This window comes from Ciona robusta, chromosome 7 (genome assembly GCF_009617815.1).
Source record: "Ciona robusta chromosome 7, ASM961781v2".
Lineage (NCBI taxonomy): Eukaryota > Metazoa > Chordata > Ascidiacea > Phlebobranchia > Cionidae > Ciona > Ciona robusta.
This window is the reverse complement of record NC_143241.1, coordinates 4437030-4451134: the sequence shown is the minus strand read 5'-3', so window position 1 is coordinate 4451134 and position 14105 is coordinate 4437030. Positions and strand designations below refer to the sequence as shown.

At 32.5% G+C, this 14105-nt stretch overlaps 2 protein-coding genes across 10 annotated transcripts in view; both read right to left on the bottom strand.

The window, feature by feature from the left end:
- Nucleotides 1-35: 35 nt before the first annotated feature.
- Nucleotides 36-13310, bottom strand: LOC149733977 (uncharacterized). 9 transcript variants are annotated; one of them, XR_016385255.1, is made up of 36 exons: nt 13227-13310; nt 13012-13094; nt 12172-12325; nt 12025-12107; nt 11815-11968; nt 11683-11765; nt 11404-11557; nt 11236-11318; nt 11026-11179; nt 10196-10278; nt 9903-10056; nt 9764-9846; nt 9549-9702; nt 9086-9168; nt 8707-8860; nt 8556-8638; nt 8342-8495; nt 8185-8267; nt 7955-8108; nt 7819-7901; nt 7604-7757; nt 7461-7543; nt 6731-6875; nt 6584-6666; nt 6366-6519; nt 6229-6311; nt 5798-5951; nt 5661-5743; nt 5454-5604; nt 5323-5405; nt 4909-5062; nt 4766-4848; nt 4536-4689; nt 4395-4477; nt 1032-4068; nt 36-957 (listed from the first exon to the last, which is right to left on the bottom strand). XR_016385255.1 is itself a non-coding variant. In XM_089880698.1 (35 exons), exons 1-35 carry the CDS (start codon nt 13244-13246, stop codon nt 4046-4048), a joined length of 3906 nt encoding a protein of 1301 aa, XP_089736824.1. In that variant the 5' UTR covers nt 13247-13310; the 3' UTR covers nt 36-4045. The 9 variants fall into 9 exon arrangements, 4 of the variants coding, with proteins under 4 accessions (XP_089736824.1, XP_089736827.1, XP_089736825.1 ...); XR_016385256.1 differs by having other exon boundaries at nt 36-2356; nt 2426-4068; XM_089880698.1 differs by having other exon boundaries at nt 36-4068.
- A 44-nt stretch (nt 13311-13354) lies between these two features.
- LOC149733976 (uncharacterized) overlaps nt 13355-14105 on the bottom strand; it is a 29003-nt gene continuing 28252 nt past the window's right edge. Inside the window, exons 82-84 of the mRNA XM_089880762.1 lie at nt 13950-14103; nt 13816-13898; nt 13355-13738 (exon numbers count right to left, since the gene is read on the bottom strand). Of these exons, the coding sequence (XP_089736888.1) occupies nt 13533-13738; nt 13816-13898; nt 13950-14103 (443 nt within the window). The 3' untranslated portion in view covers nt 13355-13532. The remainder of the gene's footprint in view (nt 13739-13815; nt 13899-13949; nt 14104-14105) is intronic.

Here is a 14105-nt window from a genome sequence, read left to right as displayed (position 1 = left end):
TCTTCACCTTCCTCTTCTGTCAAAGTGACTAACTGTTCTGTTCTGGTTAACATGTCCCTTACTTTACATTGTAGGTTCTCAATTCTGTAATTATTTATCTCGATATAAAACAAATAAAATTTCTTTAAATAAATTACTCGCCTTAAATTAGCTTGGACGATTGTAGTTTTTACACGTGAAGGAATTGCTGTATTTGGATCCACTCGACGAAGAGGCAGCTTTTTGTACTTGTTTTCATAACTCTCTCTTGCCATTTTACATTTATTGAGTTGATAGGTCACTCTTGTGCATTCACTGCAACTGCTTTTAGACATTTCCTCCATAACAAATATTTGACATTTGACTGATCTGATGTTTAAAAATATTATGCTCAATAGTAAATATTTGTTATGGAGGAAATGTCCTTTTGTTATGTTTATTTACAGCTATGTAATGAAATGGGAAACGCGTACCTTCTTGCAAGGGATATGGTTTTTGAACAGGAATTCTGAAATGGTTGGCAAGATTGGATTACGTTGTGATCCACAACTTCTGCACTGGAGCTTTTCGTAAAGCAAATATCATTTGGTATGCCATTACAGACTCTTTGTCTTTTAATACATGTTATAAAATTTCTGAAATGCTCTGCTGTCAAGTCATATGATTGAAGTTGTATGCAGCAGCATGCCCAACCATAATATAAAATATTTTTTTCAAAATTTGATTTTATATTAATTGTATAAATAGGTTGATCGTATGAAGATGGTTGTTTAATGCAGATCCAGTTGGGGTTGTCTTGAAAATCCAATTCATTAGCGTTGCAATATTTTTTGACATCTAATTTGAACTTTGAGAAGGAGGTATATTTTGGTAATGGCTTTCTTATATATGGTGCCTTTCTATTTTTTGGTTCTGGTGTGGTCTTTGGCAAATTTACTGTTGGCAATGCACCAACTTTAAGTTGTTTTGAACATGTACCTAAAGCGAAGGCCGATTAAAATTGTGGTTAAATGTGGCCGATTAAAAAACCTTTATTCAATTTAATGACTTACCCATAAGAAAATCGTCTGAAAGAAAGTGCTTTTCGCAGATTTTTACACTGTCTCTTTTGAAAAGTTCTTTTATATCCTGATCTGCTCTCATTCCATACACAATTTTTTCCAAATTTTGTGCCCATTCAAACTGTTCCGATTTGACAAACCTCTTAGCTGGCACTTTATATAAAGAATCTCCTGGGCGCTTGCTGGGACAAGTTGGAATACAACATTGTTTTGACATTATAAAAAATTATAAGCAATTGGAATTAAACGAAGTGATCTAAAGATTCTAAAACATAAATTATATATATGCAATTATTTAAAACACTTAAATGTGAATAATAATCTATTTAAAAGCAACAAATAATCTAATTTTTAGAGAAAAGCAACAAATAATTTAAGTTCCTAATTACGAATATTTAAGTTCTGACGTAATGCTGTTCTGCCTTTTCCAATTTTATTAGAACTGGACTGAAAGAGCTGTGTTATACGCCTGGCAAAAGAATGTCCTCTTGTACGAACGTACTTTTCAATCAAAGCTCCAATGATGCTGGTTCCTACACTATGTGTTGAATCTTCTAAAGTAAGCCATTGCTCAATACAGCCATGCTTGTCTTCTCCTATAACCTCTTCTGCAATTAATACTGAATCTAGTTTTTCATTCTGTTGTAATTCTTTTTTTACTTTAATTTCTGCTTCTGTGAAAATGTTCTTTCCTGTATTACTTAAACCCCAGCAATTTTTAAAAGTTACTGAACTTGGACCTTTTAGACTCAGCAACTCCTGGTATCCAGTTTTGTAATAAATAGTTCGCAAAACTCTGCCTCCTATATATACACATACCTCCTGCTCCAATTCTGTTAAATTTTCAATGTTTGTATACGTTTCGGGCACAGATTTTTTAGTTTTATGGTTTATTATAATAGTTAAAAGTTCAATCATTACTGTTCTATTAAACACATTCAGGTCTGTTGTGTGAAGAAATTTCATGAAATACTGCGTGAAATCTTGAGGTGAACTGTTTGAGTTGCAGACGTGAAGTATTTTGGAGGCCAAATGTGGGGTTAATTTTGCTTCTGTTGGTTGTGGTGTATACTTTATTGCTCCCTCCAGTGCGGTTTTCCAGAAGCTTTGCAATTGGAGATCCGTAACAGTTGCAGCGGTTGTTACGAAATGCTTTTTAGCTTGATGTGTCTGCAATCCTCTTTTTGTATTAAAGTTTTTTAAGCATATATTGCAATCAAAGTTTGCTTTAGCAGTTTGGTCCGTAATGTTTATTTCTACCAGAATTTGTTCCATCGTATCTTCTAATTTATTGACAAAAGAGTCCATAACGAAATCTATGTATGATTAGCAAAAAATATGTTTACTACACAAAATCTGAGTTAAGACATAATCAAACATTAGACCTGCTTAATGTGGTGCCAACCAACAACGCTCCCGATTCCCAAAAGACCAACTACAATGCTGAGGTTAACGTTCCGAACGTCACTCTTCGAATTTTAGTATAAAGTTTAAACATTTTTCCGACTCTAACCATACTATTTTCATTGATTCTATAATTCATTATTACGTAAACAATTGATGTAAATATTTATATGTAACTGCAATGAACCGTGACACGGCAGAACATTCTGATTGGTCAGTGCGATTGTGTCCAAGCGTGTGTATATATAAGCGTTGCCTTAACCATGGCGCCCTCTATAAAATGTTAAAACTACAGCAATAGGGCAAGAAAAGGAAGTTTAAACTTCATTTGCAGAGCATGTGAAATTGTTTTGTGGGATTTTTGTATATTTGTAATAATAAAATCATTTGTTAATCAAATGGAACAAGGATTTGTAATTGTCAAGTCTTACTCTGTGTGTGTTTTAAATTGGTAAAATTACACTTGTTGTGTGATTCGATAAATTCCTTTTGTGTTTTCTAGCATATTTATTTACTGTTGTTATTTAATAAAAGTATGATAGCACCAATTCGTGGTATCACCCAAAAATTTTGACGTGAATCGATAAATTCCTTTTGTGTTTTCTAGCATATTTATTTACTGTTGTTATTTAATAAAAGTATGATAGCACCAATTCGTGGTATCACCCAAAAATTTTGACAAATATCGAGCACTATGTGCTTTTAGGCGGGTTCACACTACGAGCGGTAAAAGCGCTGGCGATGGGAGAGAGCGATTGTTGGCCGATGTGTTTGCCTACAAAGGATTCACACGCAAATGTAAAACTTCCTGGTATCCTGTTCTGTGAGAAGTTGGAAATTACATTTAACTTCGTTTCAACGTAAACATGCGATAAATAAAACAGAGGAAAATACCCAAGAAGTATAATTTCGTTTAGCAGGCAACGGCTTTTTAAAATATTAGCGCAAATGCCTAATTTGTCAAGTAACTGGCTAATGTTATATCTGCCTCTATATTTCATATATTTTGGTTTTATTTCATCATTTTTATACAAAGTAATTGTGTATTAAACACGTCCGTGTAATATTCCACTGTTTTAATCATTTTTTTTAAAGTTGGTCTTAACAAAAATTGCAAAACACCTTAACAAATGCTATTTTCAATAATTTTTCACTAAATTTAACAAAATATATTCCACATTCATATTTAATCGAAAATTATCTAAACGATTTAATTTACAGCAAAACAGTTCACGCGAAAAATTGTTACTTTTTGGCCAAAGCCGTTCAACGCTAGCAATTATCGGCAGAGTAGAAACTGTTTTAAACAAAATTTTGTTGCTCGTATCGCTAGCGATGAAGGAAGTAATGTGAACACCCCTTAAATGTTCCAAGTTCCACCACTCTACTATACAACTGAAAGTGGAGTGCTTTTAAATGTAAAAGAGCGTTTTATTGTTATGATAATCACCAGCGATGCTGTGCGTGAAATAAAAAATGCAATATATATGTTTAGTTACTAATGTCAATTATTAATGCACAGCAAGGCAGAAGAAGCTCTCAGAGAAAATCCAGACTATGTAGATTGGACAGGCTGCTCTTGTGTGTGACTACAGACCACATCATGTAAAGTGGACACGGCGCACTGTGGTGAAATAAATTGCACCTTTAGTACACCTTGTTCCTATAATTTGAACTTTTAATCAAAGTAACACTTCATTAAGTTTTGTTTAATACGAAGTTTTATTTATTTATTTTTTTTGGTCATATTGTTGATATACAGACTAATATACAATCAACTTATTATTTAAAGAAATCTCTCAAATCATTATGTTAAAATGTTATTCTTAGTATACATGAAATATGTTAATTTTTTATTATTATATAAACAAAAAATGTCCAACTGAACCTCCACATAGCCCTGCAGTTAAAAACAACTTAATATATTAATGAAATGAAGACCAAACTTACCTAAACCATAACAATTCAATTGATCCTCATCATTTCCATCATCCGCTGCTGATTTCACACTTTTCATGTTTTGTATTATTTCTCTGTGAATAAGTGAAATGGTTTTGAGATGTTATAATATTAGCAAGCATTAGTGAATACCTCAAGTTTGAGGATCTTAAAGTATCAGCATCAGAAACTGTAAGGTTGCCAGGATATCTCCAACCCATGACCTTGCAATCCACTTCTTCCCAGATTGTAATGAGACATTCAAGATTATGTGGACCATAGTAAGAATCACAATTATCGGGAAGAGCTAAAATAGCACACAATCAAAAATAATAATAAACTATACTTATCTTTTCTAGTAACATTCATTTAAAAACACAAACCAATTCCATAACATTCCATTCCCTTTTCTTCATCACCACTTTCCGCTGTGATTCGCGTTGTTTCAAAATTGTCCAATATGTTACTATAGTTGAAATATTACACAATGAAAAAATAACCTAAAACCATTAACATTTAAACTTACTCCAAAGATAATAAATCGAGGGCTTCTTTTTCTTCTTGATCCAATTTAAGCGGGTCTTTTGTTCCTTCAACCAAACAACCATTTATATACCACAGATTTGTAAAGCATTCCATACTGTGAGGTCCGTAGTATGTAGTACAATTTTCCGGAAATACTGAATAAGATGTGATCTTTAACAAAATTAAAAACTTTGGCATTTAAACTCCTATTAGCCAAATGCTACAGATAAGGTCACAACAATGGTCAAAGAACAAAAAATGACAGTTTCAGTATATTTAAAAAACTTTATCTAAATCCAAGCTAACAGTACAATTTTTTTCTCAAGTTCAACAAACAAGCTTTAAAATCGTGATTAGCCCAAGTTTAGGTTCTATTAAGAAATATTAAAATGATCATAATGTTTAGCAAGCTAACCTAAACCATAACAATTCAATTGATGATCATCATTTCCTGCATCAGCTGCCGATTTTACACCTTCCATGTTTGCTCTTACATGCCTATAACAAACAATTTTTTTTTTTGCAAGAATTAAAAACAGTATTTACCGTAAATTAAAGGTTTGTAATGCAGCATCTGCACTTGTAAGATTGCCAGGATATCTATAACCTTTGGTTTTGCAATCCACTTCTTCCCAGATTGTGATAAGGCATTCAAGAGTGTGAAGTCCATGATATGAAGTGCAATTTTTAGGAAACGCTAAAAATAGTTACAGAAGATCACAAAATGTAATCACATTTAAAGTTGTTACAAACCAAGACCATAACATTCCAACTCTTTATCTTTATCACCACCATTAGCTTCTGCTTGAACCGTTTCAAAATTATTGATAACCTCACTGTAAATAAAATAGACAAATCAACTTTATAAAGACAATTTTATTCATACTCACTTAACATTCAGCAAATCTAAAGCATTTTTTTCAGTGGTGTTTAATTTAACTGGAGCTTTGGTTCCTTCCTTCAAACAACCTTTTGATTGCCAGATAGTCGTAAGACATTCCACACTGTGTGGTCCATAGTATGTGGCACAATTGTCGGGAAATACTAAACATATAAGATAAGATAAAGGTGTGAATGGTCCATTTAAAACACAAGCATCACAATTGTCAGGAAACGCTAAACATATATTGGCAAAATCATGCATATTTTCGGAAAACATTTTTTTCCAAAAACACTGCACAGGGGATTTATTGTCACAGTTAGAAGATCACAGATAAAATAGAAAGACGTAAGTTCCCATTTCAAAGTATAGTTTAAGACATTGGTATTCGAGGAAAAATATAGGAAAAAAACAAAAAAAGTATTAATACAATAATCTCACTAATTCCATAACAGTTTAACTGATGATCATCATTTCCATCATCAGCTGCTGATTTTATGCCTTGCATGTTTTCTTTTATAGATCTGTATTTGTAAATCCTTTAGTATACACAGTTTATTTAGTTTACAACATCTTACTTTAAGTTCAAAATTTTTAAGGATTCTGACTCTGGAATAGTCAGATTGCCAGGATATTTGTAACCTTTGACTTTGCAATCCACTTCTTCCCATATTGTGATGAGACAATTAAAAAAGTGAGGTCCGTGATAAGAATCACAATTCTCGGGATAAACTAAAACGAAATACAATAGTAGGCAAATTAGTACCAATAGCAATGCTGTTAATAATGTACAAACCAATTCCATAACATTCCAATCCTTTATCTTTGTCACCACCATGAGCTTCCATTTGAATAGTTTCAAACTTTTGTAAAACTTCACTATTATTGGAGAAGTTAAACAAAAAACAAGCCTTATTTTTTAAAATTTGAAGTCAAATCAAACCTTAGATCTATATCATGCAGTTCAGTATCATTTAATTTAGCTGGAGCTTTTGCTCCGTCACCTAAACAACCTTTCCATTCCCAGATAGTTGTAAGGCATTCCACACTGTGTGGTCCATAGTATGTATCACAATTGTCAGGGAACACTGCAAAAAACAAACAAACAGAAAAATCTACAACAGCATTTTTTTGTAAAAGCAGTGTTTCTAACATAAGGAGTTACACAGTCCCACAATACATCACAGTCCCGAAGATGCACAAAGGTAAGCGAATCTGCTTATCTTCTTTATCAACAATTTTTTTATAATGAATTGGCCCAATTCAGGGCCCCGATCTCTTTTTGTAGTTATTTTATTGCACTATGTGATAAAGGTATATTTTTTGTAAAAGCAGTGTTTCTAACATAAGGAGTTACACAGTCCCACAATACATCACAGTCCCGAAGATGCACAAAGGTAAGCGAATCTGCTTATCTTCTTTATCAACAATTTTTTTATAATGAATTGGCCCAATTCAGGGCCCCGATCTCTTTTTGTAGTTATTTTATTGCACTATGTGATAAAGGTATATTGCTACTAAAAATACTTTGCTGGATATATTTCAATGTGGGCTATTAACAATTTTGAAATAAACAACAAAAGAGACACAAACATATTAATAATACAAAAAACCTCATTGGGGGTTGCAGTATTGGAAAGCTGGAAATGTCAGTTTTAGATCGACCTACTCACCTAAGCCATAACAATTCAATTGATGATCATCATTTCCATCATCGGCCGCTGATTTAACACTTTTCATGTTTTCTCTGACAGCTCTATTAAAATGTAATTGGATTAAGGTTGCAAATAAATTAAATAATTTATAGCACAATCACCTTAAGTTACGAAATTCTAATGTATGTGAATTTGTAGTTGTGAGGTTGTTAGGATATCTATAACCTTGAACCTTGCAATCCACTTCTTCCCAGATGGTGATGAGACATTCAATGGAATGACGTCCGTGGTAAGAATTGCAATTATTTGGAAACACTAAAACGTTAGATACCAATATATATATTGTATTATAAAATGTAATTAATCAAACACAAACCAAGTCCATAACATTCTAGTTCTTTATCTTCATCACCACCATCAGCTTTCATTTGAACCAATTTAAACTTGTTGAAAACTTCACTGTAGTCGTAAAATATAAACAACAAAATTAAAAAATCGAAAAAAATGCATACTGTAAATTCAACACAACTACACTATGTAGTTCAGCCTGATCAAGTTTAACTGGTGCTTTTGTTCCTTCACTTAAACAACCCTTCATCAACCAAATTGTTGTAAGACATTCAACAATATGTTCTCCATGGTATGTGTCACAGTTTTCAGGAAAAACTGAAAAAAAAGTGTTTAAATGTCAGAAAAAACAATCATTTGCAATACTATTAACAATTTAAACAAATCAACTTACTCAGGCCGTAACAATTTAACTGGTGGTAATCATTTCCACCATCAGCTGCTGATTTTACAGTTTCCATGTTTTCTTTTATTGCTCTGCGTATATTACACTTAAAATTAGTAAAAGGGAAAGCTGTATTGTTGTGCCAACTGAAAGGGCAAATACCTACGTCAGGTTTAGCAGCTCTAAAGTATGCGTGTCATCAGTAGTGAGATTGTTGGGATGTCTGAAACCTTCGACTTTGCAATCCACTTCTTCCCAGATTGTGATGAGACAGTCAACAGAGTGAGGTCCAAAAAATGAATCACAATTTTCAGGAAAAGCTAAAATGAAACAGAATAATAAAAGTTACTTGAAAAATGTTTAAAAAGACAGAAACAAACCAATTCCATAACATTCCAATTCTTTGTTTTTATTGCCTTCAACAGCTTCAAGTTGAACTAATTCAAAATTATCCAAAACCTCACTGCATTTGAAATATTAAAATAAACTGTTATTATAGGGGTTTTATTTTTGAACAACACTTAGACTCACCCAACATTCAGCAAATCCAAAGCACCTCTTTCAGTTGTGTTTAATTTATCTGGAGCTTTGGTTCCTTCACTCAAACAACCTTTTGATTCCCAGATAGTGGTAAGGCATTGCACACTGTGCGGTCCGTAGTATGTGTCACAATTTTCGGGAAATACTGTAATAAAAAATCAATTACACTATCTGAGTAAAATTCAGATACGTATTGGAGTAAAATTCTGATTACCTTTAATGCTTCTAAATTTAAAGGTAAGATTAAAATATATTTGCTTTGAAAAACAACCAACAGTTTTAGTTTATTAAACTAAGCCAAAACAATTCAACCAACACATTTTTTTTGTAAAGTATTATTAAAACAACAAAAAAAGAAATCATGGTTTACCTAAACCATAACAATTTAATTGATGATCATTATTTCCACCATCAGCTGCTGATTTTACACTTTTCATGTTTGCTGTAATATCTCTGTACAAGTGTAACTATGTTAAAGAGAAATTAAAGACACTTCGTAATCTTTGATTTTCTATTCAGATTCTGTCCCATTTATTGTTACTTTTATTATACTTCGTGATGTCATTAGTCCTTCTTGTATAAGTGTAAACCAGTCTCTTAACAATGAGAAATGGCGTACTAATAATTTTATTGTGCCAATATCTTAATAATTAAATGCTCAAAAGTAATACTGCATCTGTAAAAAAAATTTTACTGCACAATGCACAATATTCATTCATTCATTGTTAACTTCCTAATGGTAGGGTTTTTAACAGAAACATTTTAATTGACCCCAGTTCCCCATTTAACATATCAACTATTTCTTATATTCAATTTACAAAAATAAAACCTGCCTTAAATTCCTTTTTTGCATAGCATCAAACTCAGACATAGTCAGGTTGCCAGGATATCTATAACCTTTGACTTTGCAATCCACTTCTTCCCAGATTGTGATGAGACAATCAATAGAGTGGGGTTCGTGATATGAAGTGCAATTCTCAGGATAAACTGAAATATATTAATTAAGATACTTTTTTTTCTGACAAAGTCATGCAAACAAAATACGAACCAAGTCCATAACATTCTAATTGTTTAACTTCATCACCAGCATAGGCACCAGCTTGAACCATCTCAAAATTTTCCAAAATCTTACTGTGTTATAGTTAAGTTATGTGGGGTTTGTTGAAAATAAAAACAGCATTACATACTCAACATTCAACAAATTTAAAGCATCTTTGTCAGCTGTATCTAATTTATCTGGAGCTTTTGTTCCTTCACTTAAACAACCCTTTGATTCCCATATAGTTGTAATACATTCTGCACTGTGTGGTCCATGGTATGTGGTACAGTTTTCAGGAAATACTGAAATAGTTTATTATAAAATCAGACATATTAGAATTAATAAAAGGTTTAAACCAAAATTTAAGTATACCATTTAATTACAGATATATACCATATTGTTTAGGTGTATTTATAAAACTAAATGTAGAGTCCTATTTACCTAAACCATAACAGTTTAATTGGTGATCATCATTTCCACCATCAGCTGCTGATTTTACACCTTCCATGTTTGTTTTTATAGCACTGAAATTATTAAAAGCAATAAATCAAGATAAAAACTGTGTTTGTTGTATGGTCATGTAATGTCTGGTGCCGAGGCTTAAATGTAGGTCTAATCACAAAAGACACACAGTTTAAATATTCTCCACAAGCAAGCACATTTTGTTTTAAAAATAATGCACCATTTGCATTGAGTACTATATACGACGCTTTACCCTTATACCATAATGTGTTCTTGGGCAAGATACTTCACTAAAACCATGTTGTGTGCTTGACAAGATACTTAATAAAAATGTGATAAGCGAAAGATAAAGATGATGTGAAATACACATCTGACTGTGATGCAGTGTTGTAAAATTGAGAAGAGTAGCCTATGACATGAGTTGTGGGAATTAGTTAAAGACACTGCAACCAGACTTGAGCCATAACAAGAGGAGTGTTCTGGTTGAAGTTGGTGACCTGTGTGTTGGAAACTGTATTGCGGAAGGTGTCCAAGACAGAGTTGCACTGGTTGCTTGATAGACTTAAATAGGCTTTGGTGTATTAGGTTAATGGGCCAAGTCTTTGACAAGGACTACACCAACATAAAACAGAATGGTTCTGCAGTACAATTGATTCTAAAATTCTGCATGGAGACGCCTTGATGCGTTGACATATTTATGAAAAAGGTGTTGCACAACAGGGTTGTGTGGTGTTGTACAACTTCGCTAACAACAGAATATAAATTGACTTTTATTGCATTTTTATTTTTCCATAATAAGGTCAACTCACCGCAAAGCCGAGTTTTTTAAAGCAATAGCATCTGCACTTGTTAGATTGCCAGGGTATCTATAACCTTTGACTTTGCAATCCACTTCTTCCCAGATTGTTATAAGACAATCAAGAGAATGAGGTCCATGATATGAAGTGCAATTCTCCGGAAAAACTGCAAACTAACGACTTTTATACCCTTTTCAAAAGTATATTAAAACAAATACAAACTTAGTCCATAACATTCCAATCCTTTATCTTTGTCACCACCATCAGCTTCCATTCGAATCGTTTTATAATTATCCAAAACCTCACTACATGTTAGAGAATAATTTTACATACTGAAATACAAACTTGCTATGTTGTTTAACAATATTTTGTAGCACAAGTTATACTTACCCAACATTGAGCAAATTTGTGATGTCTCTTTCGATGGTTGTTAACTTAACAGGAGCTTTTGTGCCTTCACCTACGCAACCTTTGGATTCCCAGATAGTTGTAAGACATTCCAAACTATGCGGGCCGTAGTATGTGCTACAATTTTCAGGAAACACTAAAAAAATTACACATAGTGTATTACCAATACCTAATTTACAGGAGCTGAAGATACGAAGACAATAAAACACATGATGGGTAACTGCAAACTAAAATAAAAAAATAACTTAAAATTTGTCATACCTAAACCATAACAATTCAACTGATGATCATCAGATCCACTATCAGCTGCTGACTTTACACCTTCCATGTTTTCCCTTATTGCTCTATGTAAAAAAATAGAGTAATAGAGCATCTGACCTGCAAGTAACCTACCTCAAATTAAAAGATTTCAAAGCATTAGCATCAGCAGTTGTAAGGTTGCCGGGATATCTGTAACCTTTGACTTTGCAATCCACTTCTTCCCAGATTGTGATGAGACAATTAATAGAGTGAGGTCCGTGATATGAAGTGCAATTCTCAGGAAAAACTAAAAAGATTGTAGTGCATTAGTTAGCGTTAGCAAAGCTAAATATAAAAACAAACCAAGTCCATAACATTCCAATTCTTTATCATCATCCCCACTTGCTGCTTTCATTTGAACAGTTTCAAAATTATCCAAAACTTCACTATAAATGTAAATACAAAAATAACATCATATTGTAATTCAATGCAGCATGACATAAAACATACTTAACGTTAAGCAAATCTAATATATCTTTCTCAGGAGTATCTAGTTTAACTGGAGCTTTTGTGCCTTCACTTAAACAACCCTTTGATTCCCAGATAGTTGTAAGACATTCCACACTGTGTGGTCCATGGTATGTGGTACAATTTTCAGGTAATACTGAAAACAACAATATTTCTAATGAACATACTATTAAAAATTATAAAAAATAAATATCTGATTTCAGCGACACAGGTGTTTGTACAAGCTTAAAATATTCAATCAGTTCTTTAGGAATTTTATTAGAAGACTGGATTTTGATTTCTTTATGGAGTCAAAACATTTTTAATGACATTTTCAGAGAACCTGTGGTTCAGTGTAATTTGGGTTTTTAAGCAAAATATAAAAATCTATTGAAAAGTGGATTCCTTGTTTGTTTTCCACCCAACTAAGGGGTTTAATTGAATTGATTACTGGCCTCAGCAAAATCAAATACTTGACTTATAACCAAACAAAATTGAATAATACACAAAAAAACATAAACTATGTAAAAAATGCTACATAATACCAAAAAAAATGAAAAAAACAGCTGAGGTATCTAAAATTGCAATTTACTGAAAGCCACAGATTAACATAGATATCAAATAAAACCACTTTTCTTTGACAGAATGACGTTAAAACCTTGATAATGTGCAGAATACAAATTATATAGATACTAAACTTTTACCAACTGTACTCGTCCCTAAAGGAATAAATTATAAATTATAACTAGTCTATAACAACTTGTTTTAGGAAGCAACAACAAGAACTCAATGATTACTTAACGTCCCCAAAGATAGAACTTAATAAACACAAAACTAACTTACCATAGCCATAACAGTTCAATTGATGATCATCATTTCCACCATCTGCTGCTAATTTTACACTTTTCATGTTTTCTCTTATTGCTCTAAGAAAAGCAATATATTTTATACGTTCACATTCACAATGCTTACACCATATTCGTATAAAAACAAACAAGTTAAACATAAAGAATACATTGAACTGAATTAAATTAAATTTTCATTAAAAAAAAACATACGTTAAATTCAATGCTTTCATGGCATCTGCATCAGCGGTTGTTAGATTGCCAGGATATCTGTAACCTTTGACTTTGCAATCCACTTCTTCCAAATTGTAATAAGACAATTGATGGAATGAGGTCCGTGATATGAATGACAATTTTCAGGATATACTAAAACGAAATGCAATAGTAGGATTACTTGCATCAATAGAAGTGCTATAAACATTGTACAAACCAATTCCGTAACATTCCAATCCTTTAACTTTATTTCCACCGTGAGCTTCAACTTGGACTAATTCAAAATTATTCAAAACTTGTCTGTATTTAGAATAGAACATACAGAAACTTGTAAAAATAACACTCAATGTTTACATACTCTACAGTCAGTAAATCCAAGGCCTCTGTTTCATTTGTTTCTAATTTAACTGGAGCTTTTGTTCCTTCACCTAAACAACCTTTCCATTTCCAGATAGTGGTAAGACATTCCACACTGTGTGGTCCATAATACGTGTCACAATTATCTGGAAATACTGAAGAAAAAAAAAATTATATGAAGTTTTAAGCACAAATTCTAGATATTACACTTAAAGACAATAGTTTAGCTCACCAATTCCATAACAATTTAACTGATGATCATCATTTCCACCATCTGCTGCTGATTTCACACTTTCCATGTTTTCTCTTACAGTTCTATGTAAAAAAATTAAGAATGTTGTTTTTTTTTGTAAAAATTAAACTCACGCCAGATTTGATGTTTTCAAAGAATCACGATCAATAGTGGTAAGGTTATCGGGATACCTATAACCTTCGACTTTGCAATCCACTTTTTTCCAGATTGAGATCAGACAATCAGTGGAGTGAGGTCCGTGATAGGAATCACAATTCTCAGGATAAACT

Coding starts and splice junctions, on each gene's coding strand:
- LOC149733977 (XM_089880698.1), bottom strand. CDS start 13,246: ATGAAAGCATTGAATTTAAC. Junction 6,667..6,730: donor CTGCATGATATAGATCTAAG/GTTTGATTTGAC, acceptor CTCCAATAATAG/TGAAGTTTTACAAAAGTTTG. Junction 5,605..5,660: donor GTTGGAATGTTATGGTCTTG/GTTTGTAACAAC, acceptor AACTATTTTTAG/CGTTTCCTAAAAATTGCACT.